Source organism: Rousettus aegyptiacus, unplaced genomic scaffold (assembly GCF_014176215.1).
Source record: "Rousettus aegyptiacus isolate mRouAeg1 unplaced genomic scaffold, mRouAeg1.p scaffold_m13_p_9, whole genome shotgun sequence".
Lineage (NCBI taxonomy): Eukaryota > Metazoa > Chordata > Mammalia > Chiroptera > Pteropodidae > Rousettus > Rousettus aegyptiacus.
Genome location: NW_023416312.1, coordinates 59,480,861 through 59,500,785, shown reverse-complemented (window position 1 = coordinate 59,500,785; position 19,925 = coordinate 59,480,861). Strand labels below are relative to the sequence as shown.

Here is a 19,925-nt window from a genome sequence, read left to right as displayed (position 1 = left end):
TTAATGCTAACTAAATTTTCTATGCCATGCTCTTCATCCCTGTGACAACCTATCAACTAATAATTGCTACTTCTTTAATCTTTCATGCCATTCTCTCAGCCCTCCAAAGCTCCTCCCCTCTGGTCATCATCAGATTGTCCTCTATATTTGTGAGTTTGTTTTTGAATAGTTCTTTTTGTTCCTTAGATTCTACACATAAGTGAAATTATGTGGTATTTATCTTTGTCTGACGTATTTCCCTTAGCATAATAATATCTAGGTCCATCCATGTCATTGCAAATAGTAGGATTTGATGTTTTTAATGGCTGAGTAATATTTCATTGTATATATGAACCATAACTTCTTTATCCAATCATCTGTTGATGGGCATTTAGGTTACTTCCATATTTTGGCTATTGTAAATTGTGCTGCCATGACCACAAGGGTGCATAGATATTTAAAAATTATTGTTTTGATTTTCTTTGGAAAAATACCCAGAAGTGCAATTGCTGGATCAAAGGGAAGATCTATTTTTAATTTTTAAAGAAACCTCCAGATTGTTTTCCATGGAGGCTGTACCAATTTGCATTCCCACCAACAGACACACACACACATTTTTATAAAAGAGAATTGTATGTATTGTTTTGTACTTTTTTTTCATATAAGAGCATATTCTAGACACTTTGTCCTATCATTACAGCTTTTTCTTCTATAGTATTTTGATGGTGGTAAAGTGTTATATTATGTAATGTTGTAGCATATTTTTAAATTTATATTTCAATGCTGTCTGCATGTTTGGTGCTTAAGCTTGTTAAATCATCAGATCAAAACTATACATGACTTTCTATGTATTTGAAAGCATTTCCACTTAAGTTGTCTACTTGAAAAGGTGATTTTTTGTTCTTTTTGGTATATGGTTTGGTTAATACTGTCATACCACCTCAGTATAGTGTTTATTGTATATGTAAAATAGAACAGTACTACAGTTTTGAATTTTAATGAGGTTGTACTTATTAATATTTCCCTTTGTATTTATGCTTACATGTTTAAGAAACCATTTTCTGTGCTTTTGTCATGCTGATGTTCCCTATATTTTCTTCTAATAATCTTAAAATTTTATTTCTTATGTTAAAGCGTGTAATCCATCTGGTATTGATTTTCACATATGGAGAGCGATAGCAACATTTTTTAAAATACAGATAGCCGATGTTCCAGCACTTAATTTTTATTTGTAATTTTAAAAATATATATTTTTTATTTTTTCAGTTATAGTTGATATACAATGTTATATTAGTTTCAGCTGTATGATACAGTGATTAGATACTTGTAAAACTTATGAAATGATCACCCCAATAAATCCAGTACTCATCTGACACCATACGTAGTTATTACAATACTACTGACACTATTTTCCATGCTATGCTCTACATCCCCATGACTATTTTATAACTACCAATTTGTACTTCTTAATCCCCTCCCCTTTCACCCATTCCCCATTCCCCTATCTGACAACCATCAAAATGCTCTCTGTATCTATAAGTTTGTTTCTGTTGTTTGTTTATCCCATTTTCTAGATTCCACATATGACATTTGTCTTACTCTGTCTGACTTATTCTACTCAGCAGAGTATCCTCTAGGTCCAACCATGTTGTGAATGACAAGGTTTCTTTTTTATGGCTGAGCAATATTCCACTGTATATATGTACCACCTCTTCTTTATCCATTCATCCATTGATGGACCCCCTCTGGATGCCTCCATATCTTTGCCACTGTAAATAATGCTGCAATGAATATATGGATTCACAAGAATCTGTAATATTTTACTAAATTTATTGGGGTAACATTGGTTAATAAAATTATATAATTTTCAGGTGTATATTATAATTTCACATCTGTATATTCTATTGTGTGTTTACCATCCAAAGTCCATTTTCCTTCAGGTAATATATATTTGATCCCATTTACCCATTTCACCCAAACTCTACCCCCCTCCCTATATTTGACCCACTTTAGCCCGTCTACCTCCCCCATCCTCCTCCACCCTCTACGCTCTGGTAACCACTAGTCTATAGTTCATGTCCATCAGTCTCTGTTTATGGGTCCTGTTCATTTGTTGCTTTTAGGTTTATATCACACATAAAAATGATATTATGTGATTTTTAACTTTTTCTATCTGGCTTATTTCGCATAGTATGAATATTTCAAGGTTCATCCATGTTGCTAATGGCAGTATTTCATCTCTTCTTATGGCTGAGTAATATTCCATTGTTTATGCGTACAACTGCTTCTTTAGTCAATCATCTATCATAGCACACTTTAATTGTTGCTTCCATATCCAGGCCACTGTGAATAATGCTGCTATGAACATCGGTGTACAAATATCTTTTCAGATATGAGTTTTCAAGTCTTTGGGGTAAATACCCAGTAGAGGGATTGCTGGATCAAATGGTGGATCAATTCTTAGTTTTATGAAGAACCTCCATACTGTTTTCCATAGTGGCTATACCAATTTTCAGTCCCACCAGCAGTGTATGAGGGTACTTTTTCTCTGCATTCTATCTAACATTTATTATTACTTGTCCTGTTGATTATAGCTATTCTAACAGGTGTGAGATGGTATCTCATTATGGTTTTGATGTGCATTTCCCTAATAGCTAGTGATGTTGAGCATCTTTTCATATATTTGTTGGCCATTTCTATGTCCTCTAGGGAGAAGTGTCTGTTCAGGTCCTCTGTCCATTTTTTTGATTGGATCATTTTTGTTGTTGTTGTTGTTGATGTTGTTGCTATTGAGTTGTATGATTCTTTGTAAATTTTGGATGTTAGGCCCTTACTGGAGGCATTACTTGCAAATATATTTTCCTATTCGGATGGTTGTCTCTTTACCTTGTTGATGGTTTCTTTTGCTGAGCAGAAGCTTTTTAGTTTGATGTAGTCCCATTCATTTATTTTTGCTTTTACTTGCCTTGACTTCAGGTCAAATTCATAAAATCCTCTTAAGTCCTTAATCCATTTTGAGGTAATTTTGGTATGTGGTGATAGACAACAGTCTAATTTCATTCTTTTTCAGGTGATTTTCCAGTTTTCCCAGCACCATTTATTGAAGAGAATTTCTTTTCTCCACTGTATGTTTTTGGGTTTTTTTTTTGTAGAAAATTATTTGTTCATATAAATATGGGTTTACTTCTGGACTCTTGATTCTGTTCCACTGGTCCATGTGTCTTTTTTTTCTGCCAATACTATGCTGTTTTGATTGCTGTCGTTTTGTAGTATAATTTGAAGTCTGGCAGAGACTGATGCCACCAGCCTTGTTCTTTTTTCTCAGGATGGCTTTGGCAATTTGGGGTCTTTTGTGCTTCCATACAAATCTGATGATTTTACATTCTATTTCTTTAAAAATGCCAATGGGATTTTGATGAAGATTGCATTAAATTTGTATAATGCTGTAGGTAATAAGATCATTTTAATTATGTTGATTCTTCCAGTCCAAGAATGCAGAATATCTTTCCATTTTTTTGTATCTTTTAAAATTTCTTTTAATGGGGTCTTGTAGTTTACATTATATAGGTCCTTCAACATGTTTCATTATATTTATTCCTAGGTCTTTTATTCTTTCTTTGGTTGCAATTGCAAAAAGAATTATTTTTTCCACTTTTTCTCCTGACAGTTATTAGACTATAGGAACACTATGGATTTTTGAACGTTGATTTTGTATCCAGAAACTTTACTGTATTCCCTTATTGATTCTAGTGGTGTTCTTGTGGAGTCTTTAGAGTTTTCTCTATAGAGAATCATGTCATCTGCAAAGAAACAGTTTGATTTCTTTGTTTCCTATTTGGATGTCTTTTATATATTTCTCTTGCCTGATTGCACTCGCTAGGCTCTCCAATGTTATATTGAATAACATTGGGAATAGTGGAGAGCCTTGCCTTGTTCCTGATCTTGGAGGGTTTTTAGTTTTCACCATTAAGTATAATGTTGCATGAGGTTTTGTCATATGTGGCCTTTATTATGTTAAGGTACTTTCCTTTTATACTGATTTTGTTAAGTGTTTTGATCATAAATGGATGCTGTATCTTGTAGAAGGCTTTTTCTGCATCTATTGATATGATACAATTCTTATTTAACTTATTTATGTGAGGTATCACATTAACGATTTGCATATGTTGAATGATCCCTGTGCCCCTGGGATGAAGCCCACTTGATTGTGGTGTATAATCTTTTTAATATGTTGCTGTATTCAGTTCGCTAGTACCTTATTTTGGATTTTTGCATCTGTGTTCATGAGAGATATTGGTCTGTAGTTTTCTTTTTTTGTGTGTTATCTTTACCAGGTTTTGGTATCAGAGTAATATTGAGTTGAAAAGTATTGCCTCCTCTTCGATTTTTTGGGAGAATTTGAGGAGAATAGGCATTAAATCTTCCTTAAATGTTTGGTAGAATTCACTGATGAAAGCATCTGGTCCTGGACATTTACTTTTTGGTAGGTTTTTGATGATCATTTCAATTTCCATACTGCTGATCGGTGCATTTAGATTTTCCAGATCTTCTTATTCATTCATTCGTTCATTCATTCATTCATTCATTTTAAGGTGAGGCAACCCTTGGCTGACCTCACAGATTGTAAGAATCTTGTCAGTTTGCAATCTCTTATTTTTTTTTTATTTTTTACACCTACAGCACCTGGTTTTCCTAGGTTGCTTCCCATCCAAGTACTAACCAGGTGCGACTCTGATTAGCTTCCAAAATCAGATGGGATCGGGCATATTCAGGGTAGCATGACCATAGAGTAGATATTCCAGATCTTTTCGATTCAGTCTAGGAAGATTGTGTTTTTCTAAGCAATGGTCCATTTCTTCTAGGGTGTTAAATTTGATGTTATATACTTTTTCATTGTATTCTTGTATGCTCATTTGTATTTCTGCTATGTCAGTCAAAATTTCTCCTCTTTCGTCCCTGATTTTGTTTATTTGTGTCCTATCCCTTTTTTCTTTAGTGAGCCTAGCCATAGGTTGGTCAATTTTATCAATCTGCACAAAGAACCAGCTCTTTGTTGCATTTATTTATTCTATTGTGTTTTTTTTTGTCATTGTTGTTTTTGTTGTTTTCAATTTCATTTATTTTTTCACTACTTTTTATTATTTCTTTCCTTCTGCTGACTTTAGCCTTCATTTGTTCTCACTTCTTTAGTTTTTTAATAAGAAGTGTTAGGTTGTTCATTTGGGCTCGTTCTTGTTTTTGGAGATAGGCCTATAATGATATGAACTTTCCTCTTATTACTGCTTTCGCTGCATTCCAAAAGTTTCGATATGTTGTACTATCATTGTCATTCATTTATATGTATCTCTTGATCTCTTTATTTCTTCTCTGACCCAGTTATTTTTCAGCAGCATATTGTTTAATCTCCATGAATTTGTGGTTCTTTTTGATTTCTTTTTGCAGTTGATCATTAGTTTCAAAGCATTGTGATCAGGGAATATGTTTGGTATGATTTTGACCCTCTTATATTTGTTGAGGCTATCTCTGTGTCCCAGTATGTGGTTGATTCTTGAGAATGTCCCATGCGCACTTGAGAAGAATGTATAAGCAGCTGTTTGGGGATGGAAGGCTCTGTAAATGTCAATGATGTCAGTTGGTCTAATGTGTCATTTAAGGATGTGTTTTCTTATTGATTTTCTGTTTGAATGATCTGTCCATATCTGACAGTGGGGTATTTAGGTCCCCTAGTTCGGTATTGTTTTGGTCTGATTCTCCATTTAGTTCTGTTTGTGATCGTTTTACATATTTCGGGACTCCATGATTGGAAGCATAGATATTACTAAGTGTTATGTCTTCTTGGTGCATGATTCCCTTTATCATTATGAAGTGTCCCTCAGTAGCTTTCTTTACCATTTTTATTTTGAAGTCTATGGCATCTGATATTAGTACCGCTACTCCCACTTTTCTCTGAAAGTTATTTGCTTGAAATATCATATTCCACCCTTTCACTTTGAGTCTATATTTGTCTTTGGAGCTGAGATGTGTCTCCTGGAGGCAGCATATGATTGGCTTTTGTTTTGTGATCCATTCCGCAACTCTGTGGCTTTTTATTGGTGACTTTAGTCCATTTACATTTAGGGTGATTATTGAAATATGAGGTCTTCTTATAGCCAGTTTATCTTTTGCTTTCCGGTAGCTTGGTGTTTCCATTGCTTCCTTGTCCTTATGTTTCTGTTTTCTGTATTTTTGTTGGCTTTTGTGTGTTTTGCCTCTGGTTTTTCTTGTTTTGTGTTATATACTTCAGTTCTGAATCTTTGGTGTGTGGTTATCATTACAAATATGTAAAAGATAGTTATACACACACACACGCACACATACATACAGTTGTCTATTTTCTTCTGCTTGTGCCTTATCTCCATTCCCCTTTGGGAATTTGGATCTTTGAATCCTCCCCTTTTCAGTCATTGTCATCTCAATCTGTCCCTATGTATGCTGAACATTCATTACTGTCTTACTGTAGCAATTCTCTTATTATTATTTAAGCTTATAATGCCCTGTTCTTAGTGAGGATCGCACTCCTCTGCTTCTGTTTGCATGATAGTCATTTAATCCTAATTATGGATTTTTTGGTCATTTTGTTTTAGGTGAGCTGACCCCTTTCAGTATCTCCTGTAGTGCAGGCCTCATAGTGGAGAATTCCCTCAATTTTTGTATGTCTGGAAAGGTCTTAATTTCTCTTTCATATCTAAAGTAATCTTAGCTGGATACATTATTCTAGGCTGGTAGTTCCTTTCACTTAAGAGTTTAAATATTTAATTCCATTCCTTTCTGGCTTGTAACGTTTGTGCTGAGAAGTTCAAGGATAATCTCATGGGTTTTCCTTTGTAAGTTACTGTTTTCTTCTCCCTGGCTACTCTTAGAATTCTGGGTCATCGATTTTTGATAACTTTAATGCAATGTGTCTTGGTGAAGGCCTTTTTAGGTTGAGATAATTGGCTGTTCTGCTGACTTCTTGATTTCCAAGTTCCAGCTCATTCCTTAGCATTGGGAAATTCTCGTCAACTATTTGACTGAAAATGCTTTCTAGTCCCTGCTCCTTTTCCTTGCCTTCAATAATGCCCATTAATCCTATGTTTCCTCTCCTGATGGTATCAACGAGTTCTTCCATTTCTCTTTCATTATTTCCATTCTTCTGTTTCTCTCTTCTTTCTGATTTATTTCTAGATTTCTGTCTTTGATATCACTGATCCTTTCCTCCATTTGTTCGACTCTATTTCGCAAGCTTGCTATTTCGTTTTTCAGCTCTTGCAGTGTGTTCTTCATCTCCAGAAGTTCTATTTGGTTCTTTTTGAGGGTTTCAGTCTCCTTGCTCTGCTCATCTAGGTGTTGTTTTTTTTATTCCTGAAATTGTTCATATGATTCGTTTCAGAACTCACTGAGTTTTTTTTTCCGAAGTGCCATCTTGAATTCTCTGTCATTTAAGTTGCATATTTCTATGTCTGTAACCTATTTTATGGGGATTTTTCTCTTTCTTTCTGAGATGCCTTGTCACGTTGGTTGTTCATGCTGTTTAATGGTCTATTTCTCCGTTTGGGCATTAATGGAAGTGTATTTTGCTCTTTTTCCAGAAAGAAGATTTATTATATAAAGGTCTCTGTTTAGCATGCTGCAAAATAGGCACTTTTCTTTTGGTTTCCCATAGGTGGCATCTTAGCCTCTTAGATCGTTGCTTTATATAAAGCCTTAAAACCGCCTTTTTATTTTCTTATAGATATTTAATCACGCTCACTACCCTCAGTTTCAGTCCCTGTCAGTGTCTTTGATGGTCTCAGGAGCTCAATTTTTTCAGGTTCCCTTAGTGCTTCATGATGATCAGTCTCGGAAGATATGGAGGGTATTGGTTGGGAGTTGAGGGCTGTGGCTCAGCCTTGGTTTTTCAAACAAGGCTGGTAAAAATCAACTGATATTTCTCTGTGGTCCCGTCCTGCATCTCTGTTTTCTGCCCAGATGACTGGACCCTGCCACGGGCTGTGTGGTACTCACAGCACTCCCAGGTAGGGCATTTAGGGAAATCGTTACACCTTCTTCCCTCTCCCTCCCCCTACAGGGATCTCTGGTGACTGTCAGAGGAAGCTTCTTTATTTCTCCCGGTCCACCACCCGACACCTGGGGTTCTGACCTCTGGTAGCTCTTATGTGTACATCCCACACTCAGATGTGCTGGTGTGCAGTTTGAATGTTTTTGTTGAATTTTAGGTGTTCAGCTTATTGTTGTTTCAAGGGGAGAGTTCTGTGGACATCTCTCACTCTTTCCAACTGCCCAGCGTTATAATTTGACAGTTCATCCTTACCCCACTGATTTGTATTGGCACCTCTGTTATGTGTTAATTTTCATGGGTGCGTGAATGTGTGTGTTGAATCTATTATTCTGTTTGTATTGCTTTGTTTGCCTGTTTGTACAATAATTTAACTTCATTAATATAGCTTTAAAATAAATCATGATATCTGGTAGGGAAATTTTATCTGATAAAAAAATCATAAAAGACAGACATAAAAAGTCCAGAATCATGATTTCACTTGTGGGATGTACAACTGAAAGCAAGAAAAGAACAAGACAAACAGAGGCTCATGGACATGGACAACAGTTTAGTGGTTATCAGAGAGAAAAGTGGAAGGGCGAAGGTAGATATGTGTCAATGGTGTCAAACATATAGTGACAGAAGGAAATTCAACTTTGGGTCGTGAACACACAATGCAATAAATATATGACATTATCGAATTGTACACTTGAAACTTATATAATTTTGCTAATTAGTGTCACCACAGTAAATGTAATAAAAAGTTAAAAAGATGTACCACAGATTGAATGGTATTTATAACCCATATAACTAACAAAGGATTACTATCTGGAATATATAAAGGACTATATATCAATTAGAGCAAGAAACAGCCCAATATAAAAATGGGAAAATGATACAAACAAGCTATCGAAGATATACTTCACTAGTGATCATACATGGCATGCAAGTTAAAGTGATAACGAGCTATTTTATCAAATTCATAATGTTGGCAAAAATTAATATCTAACTGCACTTAACACTTCAGGAAAATATAAGAAAACGAATACTCATATATGCTGCATTTGGAGTTGTAAATTTTTCAACGTTTTTGGAGAGAAATTTTATTATACCTATTTAAAGTTGGTAATCATTATACCTTATAAGCCAAGAATTCCACTTGTTGATATATACTTTAAAGAAACTCCTGGACATGTATATAGGAGATATGTTTGCATATGTTTAGTGCAGAAATTCTTGTAATAGCAAAATAAATATAAGCATAACTACCTTCAATAACATTGAGTGGAATATTATGCAGCATGTAAATGAATGAACTAGAGTTATATGAATTAATATGTGCAAATATTAGAAATATATTAGTAAATTATAAAAAGCAAGTTGAAAAGGAAAAGAATTGAATGATTCCATATTCATAAAAAGTTTTAAATGACAATAATATATAATACTGCTCATGGGTACATGTATAAGTAGTAAAAGAATAAAAGCTTGAAAGGAAATGAAACAGACAAACTCTAAGATAGTGGTTATCTTAGAGGATATAAACACTGGGGAGAAACTGAGGAGGAAGGGATTATGGGCAGGAGGAAATAGGACTATATATATAAAATTTTACCTCTCTTAAAAAGGAAATATGAAAGAAATATAGCAAAATGTTAACATCCGTTGAAAGTGGATGGTAGGTATGGGCTTCAGCTATATTTTTTTTCTGTGATTTTCTATATGGTGGATATACTTTACAATTTAAAATTCTATATAGAGAGTGATTGCCTCACAGTATGTGCTCAGGAATGTTAGTTTCCCTCCTACCCCCACCAGCATTTTGGTTGTTCTTATGTATTTTGTTACTCATTTGTTCAGAGAGATTTTCAATGTGCTTAACCTAGAAGGTTTAATTTCTTTATGTAAGAAAATTTGAGAGGTAGGCAGTGCAGGGCTGATATGACAGCTCAGTGCCATCATCAGGGACCCAGGCATTTTCTTTCTTTCTGCTCTGATGAACTAGTTTCTGTCTTTAAGATTCCTCATAGTCCCAGATTACTGTTGGAACTCTAACCTTTACATGTTAATTCCAGAAGCAGGAGGGAAGAAAGTTAGAAGGGCTGATCCCCCAGCCTGTAAAGAAGGCTTTTCAGAAGTTCACCCAACACTTCAGATTACGATTTATTGGCCAGTATCCAATCACATGGTCATATCTTGCTGAAAGGGAGGCAGGAGCATGCAGTTTTCAGCTAGTTATATTGCACAAAATGTATAAGGAAGAAGAAGAAATGCGATATTAGGCAGCAACTAGGAGTCTCTGTCGTAAACAAGAGCCTGATGTTACTGGCCTCTAAATCATAGCTCTGTTTTTTAATTTTCACTGAGATTTAGAGTTTTGAAAACATGTGAAGCTCTTTTATAAACTTGGTACACACCAAATATATTACAGCTTGCTATAGTGAGTGCTGCCCTCGAATTCAAAAGTGCTGTCTTCAAATTTAGAGGTATAAATTTGGAGTGCCTCTATTATCGAATAAAGTCATATTATATCTTTTTTTCAGAGTGAAAATCATGCTCAAAATGTTAGGTTTTATTTTCAAATGCATGGAGAACAAAATGAAGTGCCTAGTAAGAAAGCGAAGATTGATGTCAGAAATTTTCAGGTGAGTAGCCTAGGTTGATATCGTAATTCTAAAGTGTGAGTTATTGATTTTTTTTCTAACAAGATTGTGCTTATTTCAGGTGCATAAGAGTGAAGTAGTGGACAGAAACAAATTTTGTGATCTCTGCAACATGATTTTTAGCTCCCCAATTGTTGCTCAGTCTCACTATGTGGGGAAAGTTCATGCTAAAAAAATGAAGCAATTAATAGAGGAGCATGATCAGGTATCTCCATCAGGATTTGAGCCGGAGAAGGGTAAGATTACATTTATATCTTTAGCTTCAGTACAAGGTCTCTCTATCATTTTCCCCCAAACTCTGCTATCCATTTTTTATCAGAGAGACTCTCCCTTGGGGGCAATAAATTGATTCTTCTTCTTCTGCTTTGTTAAGCTCTTTTTGTATCTTTGTCATTTAATATGGAGATTATAATTGCTAGCTAAATTTTAAGAAATGTTATGACCTCCTTTTTAGTTTAGTAAATCCAAATAAAAGCAAGTAATCTGCTGTGTAGCTATAAAGAAACAACAATAAGCAGCCTGAGCTTTCCAGTTTCTAATCAAATCATAAAATCTTAGCTCCTTCTCACTTCTTCCCCTTGGCATCTATCTCAGTATATTTTATTGCTTTAGTACCTTCCAAAACATTGTCTCATATGTGTGTTCAGACTAATGTGTTCACCATAATATAATTGTGATGCTGCATTTCTTGACCGTAACTGTGGAAAAAAATAAACTGTGGAATCTCCTTCTACCCTGATAGCTCATTCCTTTCTTTCTATGAATATAAAGTACCAACAATATCATCAATTGTTATCTAGTATTTATTTTATACATTCCAAAGATACAGAGAACTATAAAACAGTGTCTTTTCCCTCCTTCCAATGATGTTGGACCATGAGTATATGAGATATCTGACCCAAAAATCTCACTTCTGGCCTGAGGTGGCAGAGTATACCCTAGAAATCTCAACTTGCACTTTGAAAAAATTGTGCGTTAGAATGAAAAATAAGATGATTAATCATCTAGAATAAATAATTAACTGCATTTTCACTAGCTTCAACACTTGAGGAATAAGGCTTGCCTGGCATGGAAAATTTACTGACGTTAATTTCTATCTCATAGCGTAGTCCTCATCCAGCATTAAAACATACTGTCTTAATAAAAAAAAAACACAATTATTTTAAAATTTATTCTAGTGTTTCTAATTTTTGTATATTTGGTTTCCTGCCTGTCAGTCGAAAGAGGGATAGAATCAGCATGCCCTACAAAAGAAAGAATTTTGTAAAGTCTTATCCAATTTGGGCTTGGAGAGGAGACCAAATGAAAGAGCTCAGAAATAACTGAAACTGTGAAAATATATAATTTTATATTCCTTAAGAATTTCATAAATTTTATTTTGTTACACCACAAATCTGGACTGTATAGATGACTTACTATGTTACCCAAGAAAGACACCAGCTTAGAAGTTGGTATCATCTGTTTTACACTCACTAATTTCAAGAACCATCCTAAGAGAGCTCTCATGCTTTCACTGATTTTTCAAATTAATATAAATTGTCAGTGCTTGATGCTAAATGTTCCTTTCTGTATCTTTGTTGGAGAAACTTGGTGGCAGATGTGTATTCAAGTTTCCTTTTTCACAGAAGGAAATTATTTTTAACCTGAGTACCTTTATCCGATAGCCATGTGGAAAAAGTACAAAGATAATGGGTTTTAAATTTCCCTAATATTTTATAGTCAATGCAACTCTAATAGCTGAATACATGTTGATCGCTTTTCATTATGACTATTTCAGCAGGTACGCCTATTACTACTTCTGCAGAGCCAACTTTTCTGAAGCCCCTTGCTGTCAAGCCTCCTCCAGGTGGGATTAAAGACAAGACTGTGCCTTCCTCTTCCAGCACTGCTTTGGATTTGAATAATCCAAACAAGTATTGCAAGCTCTGTCCTGCTTCCTTTAATAGTCCATTAATGGCCCAACAACATTATATTGGGAAAAAACACAAAAGAAATGAAGCTAGGAAGAAGGTTGTAGACAAGATAAGAGAGGACTCTCTTCCAGCAAAATCTGATGCAAATGGTAAACAGTAAAAATATCCCAAAACTCTTTCATAGGAAGTTTATATTTTATAACATGTACTAGCTTATGTATATACGCTTTTACTCTTGTTGAGTAGGAGGTTGATAGTACTCATGGGACCATAGAATTTTAGGTAAATAAGGACTTAGAGTCTTTTTAGTTCTGTCTGTTGTGAGACCCAGAAGTTTTTAGATGACCCTTATTAATTACAGAATCAAATATAGGTATTTCCGTGGTTCCTTGTTATGTCAGAAGTGCATAAGAAAGTATTTTAAATTAGTATTGTGTTGTTATATCAGTCACTAAGTATAGTGAGTATAGTGTAAGCATCTTTTGGGTGCTTGGCTAGTCATTCTTAGGAATACAAATGAGGATGGATAGACTATTTTCCCTGAAAGAGCAAGTATACAAACTAGTTGGGTTAATAACACTTTACTGCAAGAGACTACAGACATGGGTTTTTGTGTACATATTTATGGTAACCAGAGGGGTGAAACATCATGGTTCCAAATATCTTCATAGAGGAAGTATATGAGTTAGATTGGTAGGAGTGGGAAGGAGAGTGGCAATAATTCAGGCACAATAAAGATTCTGATCCTGACTGGAGTGATCCACTTGCTCTGCTAATCATATATTTTTTTTTCATTACCCCCCCCCCCCCGCCCCATAGACACCTTCTCACTACTAGTGTATTTTATTCCCTTTTCATATTCCTCTCCACTTATTTTCAGTTTTAGTAGACCTTTATGCTTCATGTGAAAATGTTCATTACTCCCTTCTTGAAGCTCTATTCTTTGTCTCATGTAACTCCTTATGCTCTGGTTTTGCTCCTGTGTTTCTCTTTCTTTTTTCTTTGGGAGCTTTTTTTAAAAAATCATTACTTAAATGTAGATTTTCCTGTGGTTTCATTTTTGAGCTTACTCTACAAACATGATCTAACCTACCTCCTGATTTCACCTCTTATCTGTATGCTTATGGCCTTTCTGTAAAGTTTTAGATTCATATCTAAATGGCAGCCGTTGCTCACCTGAGTACCTCATAGCAATTTCAAATCCATCCAGTTGTTCAAAGTAGAAACCTGTAGTTAAATGTAAATGCCCCAACACCACCTTCTTCACTTTCTATATCTAATGAAGCACAAAGTCATGACTATTTTACCTACAGAGTATTACTTTTACCTTATTTCCAGTCCTGCTCTTCCCACACTAGTTCAGGCTCTCAACATCTTTTCCTAGAGCTTTGCTCCTCAAACTATGGTTTGTGGCCAGCATCATTGACATTGCCCGAGAGCTTGTTAGAAAAATGAATTTCAGGTCTCACTGCAGAACTACTGAATCAGAATCTATCTACATTTTAACAAGATCCCTAGGTGATTTGTACTCGCAACAAGTTTTGAGAAGCATTGTTCTAGAATATTGCTACAACCTCCTAACTACTCTCTCTGCCATCAGTGTGGTCTCTCCAAATCTGCCTTCAATTTAACTACTAGAATATTTCACCTGAAGTGCACTTCTTTCCATGTCGTTCCCTGTGTAACAAGTCTTAATTGTTTCTCTATTTTCTAAGGATAAAGTCTAAGCTTCATAGCTCTTTGCCATCTTGTCCCTGTCTAGCTTCTCCAGACTTATTCCCTGCTACTTCCTGTCATGATTTGTGTGGGTCAGAACCTACAAACTCTTTATGGTTTCCAAAGACTATTGCTGTGTCTCTTGTCTCTGTGCCCCTGTTCTTATTGCCATGTTACCTGGAACACGTCCATGTCCCTCTTGGCTAACTTCTACTCACTCTTAACATGCAACTTCCTTGGAAGCCTTTTTACTACCATCAAGGCTTATCTTCTGTGCTTCCTTAACCTGCATATCCAATTATCTCTCCATATGTCTTTACTCCCATTAGAATGTAAGGTCTTTGAGGGAAGGCACTTCGTCTAACTCTTCTCTATTTTCAGTGTTTGAGATAGAAACTGGCAGAGAGTAGGCCTACCTCAATAGAGATGAGTTTAACATATGAGCCAGTGAACTGTAAATCATTATGTATTGAGTGCTAACCCTTTGTTTGTACTATTTAAGTTTCCTACTTAATGAGATTTAATGCATCCCCAAAAGTTACACAGAGATCTGTGTTTTTATCTAGAATTTTAAAGAATATTAATTTAGGCAAGTATAGAAATAGAAGTCCTAGGATTTCAGAAAGTAGTAGATGTTTGGAGAAATGACAAACTTCCACTTGTTAGAATTCTTTTTTCCTATTGTTGGGCTGAGGGTATCTGACATAAGCAGTTTCTAGTTTAATGGCATTAGGTAAAGTTGGAACTGAGTGAACTATGAGAAATATGTGCACTCTGAAAGGAAGGTCATTTTAAAACTCTAAAGTTTCAGGGTTATTAGAATAAGAGGAGGATTTGGGTGAAATTCTCATCTGGCTGGGGAGGTACTGCTGATCATCAGCATAAATTAATCCAGTCATTGAAGTCACTTTACATTAGCCTCTGAAGCTAGAGCTCAAAGAACTAATTTTCAACACTGCCTTAATTAGTCCATTTGGAGAACAGTAAAGATTTGAGGATTTAAAAAATAGCTGGAGAATTTAAATTAGCTAATGACAATTTCAAAGAACAGTAACAGAAGAAGCCCATATTGTAAATGAGCAAGTGGTAAGACAAAAACGATTTAAAATGTACCACCTTAACTATTTCACTTTTCACCCATTTTCTCCCTTCTGTCTCTGCTGTCTTTTCCATCTTCTCTTGTTTACATATGTTTCTACTGTATCTAATCTCTTTCTGTCTTTATCTTCATTCTCATGGCTTTCTTCATGTCTCTCATCCAGCCCAGGTTTGATTAGCACAGGAATGGCTACCATAACGATATGGAACTAAAGTATGTATGTATTTTTTATTTATTGTATTTGTTTTATCTTACTAATATCTAGCCCCATTATTGCACATAGATATCTCATCTCCACCTGTAACTCAACGTATCTAAAATTAAATTAATAATCTTTTCTAAAACCATCTTGAATTTCCAAAGTTTTCTGTCTTTGCTGGTAGTGCCACTATTTGTCACTTACATTTGAATCTGTGAGGGAATCTTTGACTACTTAATTTCCCTATATCCTATCCATCAGCAAGTCTTACCAAATTTTCCTAAATTATTTCTCCCTCCTTGTACCCTTCCATTACATTTCCACTACCATCATCTTATACTTCAATGCTGCAGCATCCCTCCAAAAGGCTTTACTTATACCTCATTGTTGTTATCTCATTCCCTAGTAGCAAAATTTCAACCCTGGATCATTGGAACAGTTCACCTTTTCTACTTTTATATTCAGGATACTTAGTGCTGCTATGGAAAATTATATAATGCTAGAGATTGAGTACCTCTCCAGAGTCATGGTATCTTACCTGCCTGGAACGTTAGATCTATTTAATCCTTTTCTTTTTCCTTCACATTCCTTTCGGCAATGATTTTTAAATCTACCACACTATCTTAGACTCTCTTTCACTGTTCTATTCTCTCCTTCCCCACACCTGTCAGGCAGATTTATTCCTTATTTCATCAAGAAAAAATTGGCCATCAAATGTGTATTCCCAAGTATCTTGACTTAACCAAATCACCCCTTAATCATGAGTTCCCCTTTAACGACTACACTTTACCCTTCCTTTCTTATCCAAATCATTTGTTGTTATTTTCAAATACATGTACTTTTACAGTCCTCACTGTTACTCCTTAACTCACTGCCATTCATTGACACATATTACCCCAGCCCTCCACACCACTATTCCACTATTCCACTGAAACTATTACAGGGCCATAGTGACCTCTGAATTTCTAAATCTAACGGACAGCTTTATTCCATTCACTAATCATTCCTTTTAAAAATCTCTACTTCCTTAGCTCCTTTGACATCACTCTCTCCTGTTCATTTTTATAGCTCTGTTTTTACTTCGTGACCTTTTCATGGCCCCTTCCTTCTCTGCCATCTTGGTATAAAGAGTGGCACTTTCCGGGGTTTTATCATTATGTCGTATTCCTGTGCCCACCCATACATTGTCCTCAGGAAATCTCATCTACTTTGATTGTTTTAACTATTCCCTTGCTCTGACTTCTCCAAAATCACTCTGACCTATGTTCTGCCTTTGAAACTCCTATATCTAATTACCTATTGGACATCTTTACATGGAAATATCATGGCTATCTCAGATTCTGTGTGTGCAAACCAAAACTCACCATTGCTTATTTTCCTACGTCCTAAAACAACGCTTCCTTCTGAAGCTGCAATTTTAGTTAACAGGATCACCACCCTCTCAGTTGCCAAATGAAGATACTGAGAGTAAATTTAAATTCCTCTATATTCTTCCTTTTCCCTTATCTCCCACATTCAATTAGTCACTAAGTTTTGCTAGTTCTAATGCTAAATATTTCATCAATCTTCCTGTTACTCTGTATCCCTACTGCAACTTTTCTAGCCCATGCCCTCCTTATACCTTGCCTGGTATACTATATTTACATAACTTTGGTCTCCTTACTTCCAGGCTTGCTCCTCTCAAAATCATCCATATTGCAGTTAGAGGAGAGATTTCTCTAAAACACTCAGTTGACCATGTCACTTACTCCTTGAAACCACTTCAAGGTGTCCAACAGACAAAATAAAAAGTCTAGGCTCCTTAGCATAACATATAAGTCTATTTCTGATCTGATACTCCTTTTGCCTCTCCCATCTTGTCCCCTTGTATTTTATTCTACAACAATTGCAAACTTTGAGAAGTTCCTTTAAACACTTTCCTTTTTTTATGTGATTTCCTTTGCCTGCAATAGTTTTCTCAACTTTTTTCATCAAATCAGCTATTTTTCATCCTTCTAGGTTTAACTAAGTTATCATCTCTTCCAGTAACCCTCTCAGACTCCCATATTATGCTCAGTGTCTCTGCTTCTTTGAGCTCCCATACCCCTTAAGCATACCTCTCTTAACTTTTACCAAATGAAAATGAAATTCTCTGTTCATGTCTGTTTCATACTCAGATTTGTGACCAACCTGACCATTTTACTCATCTTGTACCCTTAGTATCCATCATGATGCTTGGTGCCACATAGGTGCTCAGTGTTTGTTGAACAGATTATTTGAATTCAACACGTCATGCTCATTTATGTCTCTGCCATACCTGATACTGTTTTCATTTCCTGGAATGCCCTATCTACTTTCCTTACAATTCAAATCCTTCTTGCTCTCCAAGATCCATCGCAACTTCTCTGACTGTTCTGCCTCTTGGTATTCTCCCCTTCCTCTGATTTTTCATAGGCTTTATTGTTCATTGATAATTGTATTAATTATAGCTCCTTAATTGAGTTAGCCTCCTTGAAACAAGGGATTATCTTTTATTTTACAATCCTGCTCAGTGCTTTATGTGGTAATAATTATACAGTTTTTCTCAATTAATATTTTCAAATTGTTTATTGAGAGGCAGTCTCATGTAGAGGGATATACATAGATTCATAGACAGGTTTGAAGTCACTTGCCCAGTTGCAACTCAAGTTCCTCAGGTGTAAAATGAAAATAAGGCTATTTCACAGGATTTTAAAAGGATGACATAAAGCAGTATATACTGTACCCATCACTGAATAAGTTCTCAACAAATGTTAAGGCTTTTAAATATCGTTTTCCTGTCATAATATAAAAACTGGTAAATGACATTTAAATTTTTTCTTCAGAAGATAAATCCCACATTAAGTTGCATTTTAGCTTACATGTAACTCTCAATTGATTTTCCCCATTTAAGATATTAGATCTATGGTTCTCATCCTTGACTACATATTAGAATCATGCAGGGAGCTTTTAGATATCCTAGTGCTCAGGCCATCCCTCAAATCAATTAAATTAGAATTCCTGGGACCTACACTTTAGTGTTTTGTCTCTCTATTTTAACTCTCCAAGTGACTACAATATGGAGCCAAGATTGAGAACCACAATGTTAAACTATAAAGATGTATACTTCCCTAATCTATGCTTTGAAAACAAATACCTTAGTCAAAGTTGTTATGAGATAGAGCTGTGATTAGGAGAAATGTGGGCCACACAAGGGTTAGGTTATAGAAGATTCTGAAAAGTAGAAGATGAAAAGAAGCTTAAGTTTCTGGGTGAAGTCAGGAGCAAGGTATCCTAGCAGGGCTGAGGGCATTAACAGAGGGCGAAGGAGCAGATTCCAGTAGGAAGATAGGGAGTATAAGAAACATGGTGGAGGCAGGTTCCAGGAGAATTTGACCAGGAATTTTTATCTTGGGACCAATAAATAGGCTTTATATCTTCACAGAAAGGGTTTACACCATTTTTATCTATTATTTTTTGAGGTGTCAGTATCCTAGAAAAAGATAAAGAATATCAATGTGTGAAAAAGACAAGGGCTAAGGTAATAATAATCAGACCACAGTTCCAGAACTGCCTCTGGATCCTCCATATGTGACCTGCCACTCCTTTAAACCCCTATATTATTTATATTACAATTTTCTGATGTAATTTGTGAAAAAACAAAGGAGGAACTGAAGAGAACATTATATACAATATACTTTATAAGCATTAAACGAATGTATAAAATATTTGAAATATAATCTGAGTTTATAGTCATAATGATGATCATTGGCTTTATAATCTAGGACTTTATAATCTAGGTGCTCAACAATGGCTGCGCAGAAAAATCATCTAGAACACTTTAAAAAATAAGAAAGTCTAATTCTACCCCAACAGATTTTGATTTAATTGGGCTGATGTGGAGCTATAACATGAATATTTTTAAAGTTCTCCATGTTGTTTTAATGGTCAACTAGCATTGGGAGCCACTAATTTAGAGGAAACTGAGACTACTGCTTATCTTTCATAACTGGAGTGCCCTCAAAGTGTAAGCTATTGGCCATGCGAATCCAAGCTTTAATTTCCACACCTGTTGCATAAAGATAGTAATAATTTTCCTAAAAAGCATTGTTGTGAGAATGGAGAGTCCTGAATTTAGTCCTTAGCTTTTCAAGAAGTCCAGAATCTTCACAGTTAATCGGCCTCAAATCAGGAACTCACCAAACTGCAGGCAAACTTGGAAGATGGTAATAAATAAGCAAGAAATTCAAAAGGTATTCTGTTGGTACATTTCTTATGCATTCTCTGATAATCATTACCTATA

The 19,925-nt window shown here is 35.4% G+C and overlaps 1 protein-coding gene across 3 annotated transcripts in view; it reads left to right on the top strand.

The window, feature by feature from the left end:
* Positions 1-19,925, top strand: part of ZMAT1 (zinc finger matrin-type 1) — a 43,684-nt gene that overhangs the window by 18,050 nt on the left and 5,709 nt on the right. For 2 of the 3 annotated variants that reach the window (XM_016133282.2, XM_016133283.2), the window contains exons 3-5: positions 10,579-10,680; positions 10,760-10,934; positions 12,476-12,760. In XM_016133282.2, the coding sequence (XP_015988768.2) occupies positions 10,579-10,680; positions 10,760-10,934; positions 12,476-12,760 (562 nt within the window). The remainder of the gene's footprint in view (positions 1-10,578; positions 10,681-10,759; positions 10,935-12,475; positions 12,761-19,925) is intronic. The other variant, XM_016133284.2, reaches the window with a different exon arrangement.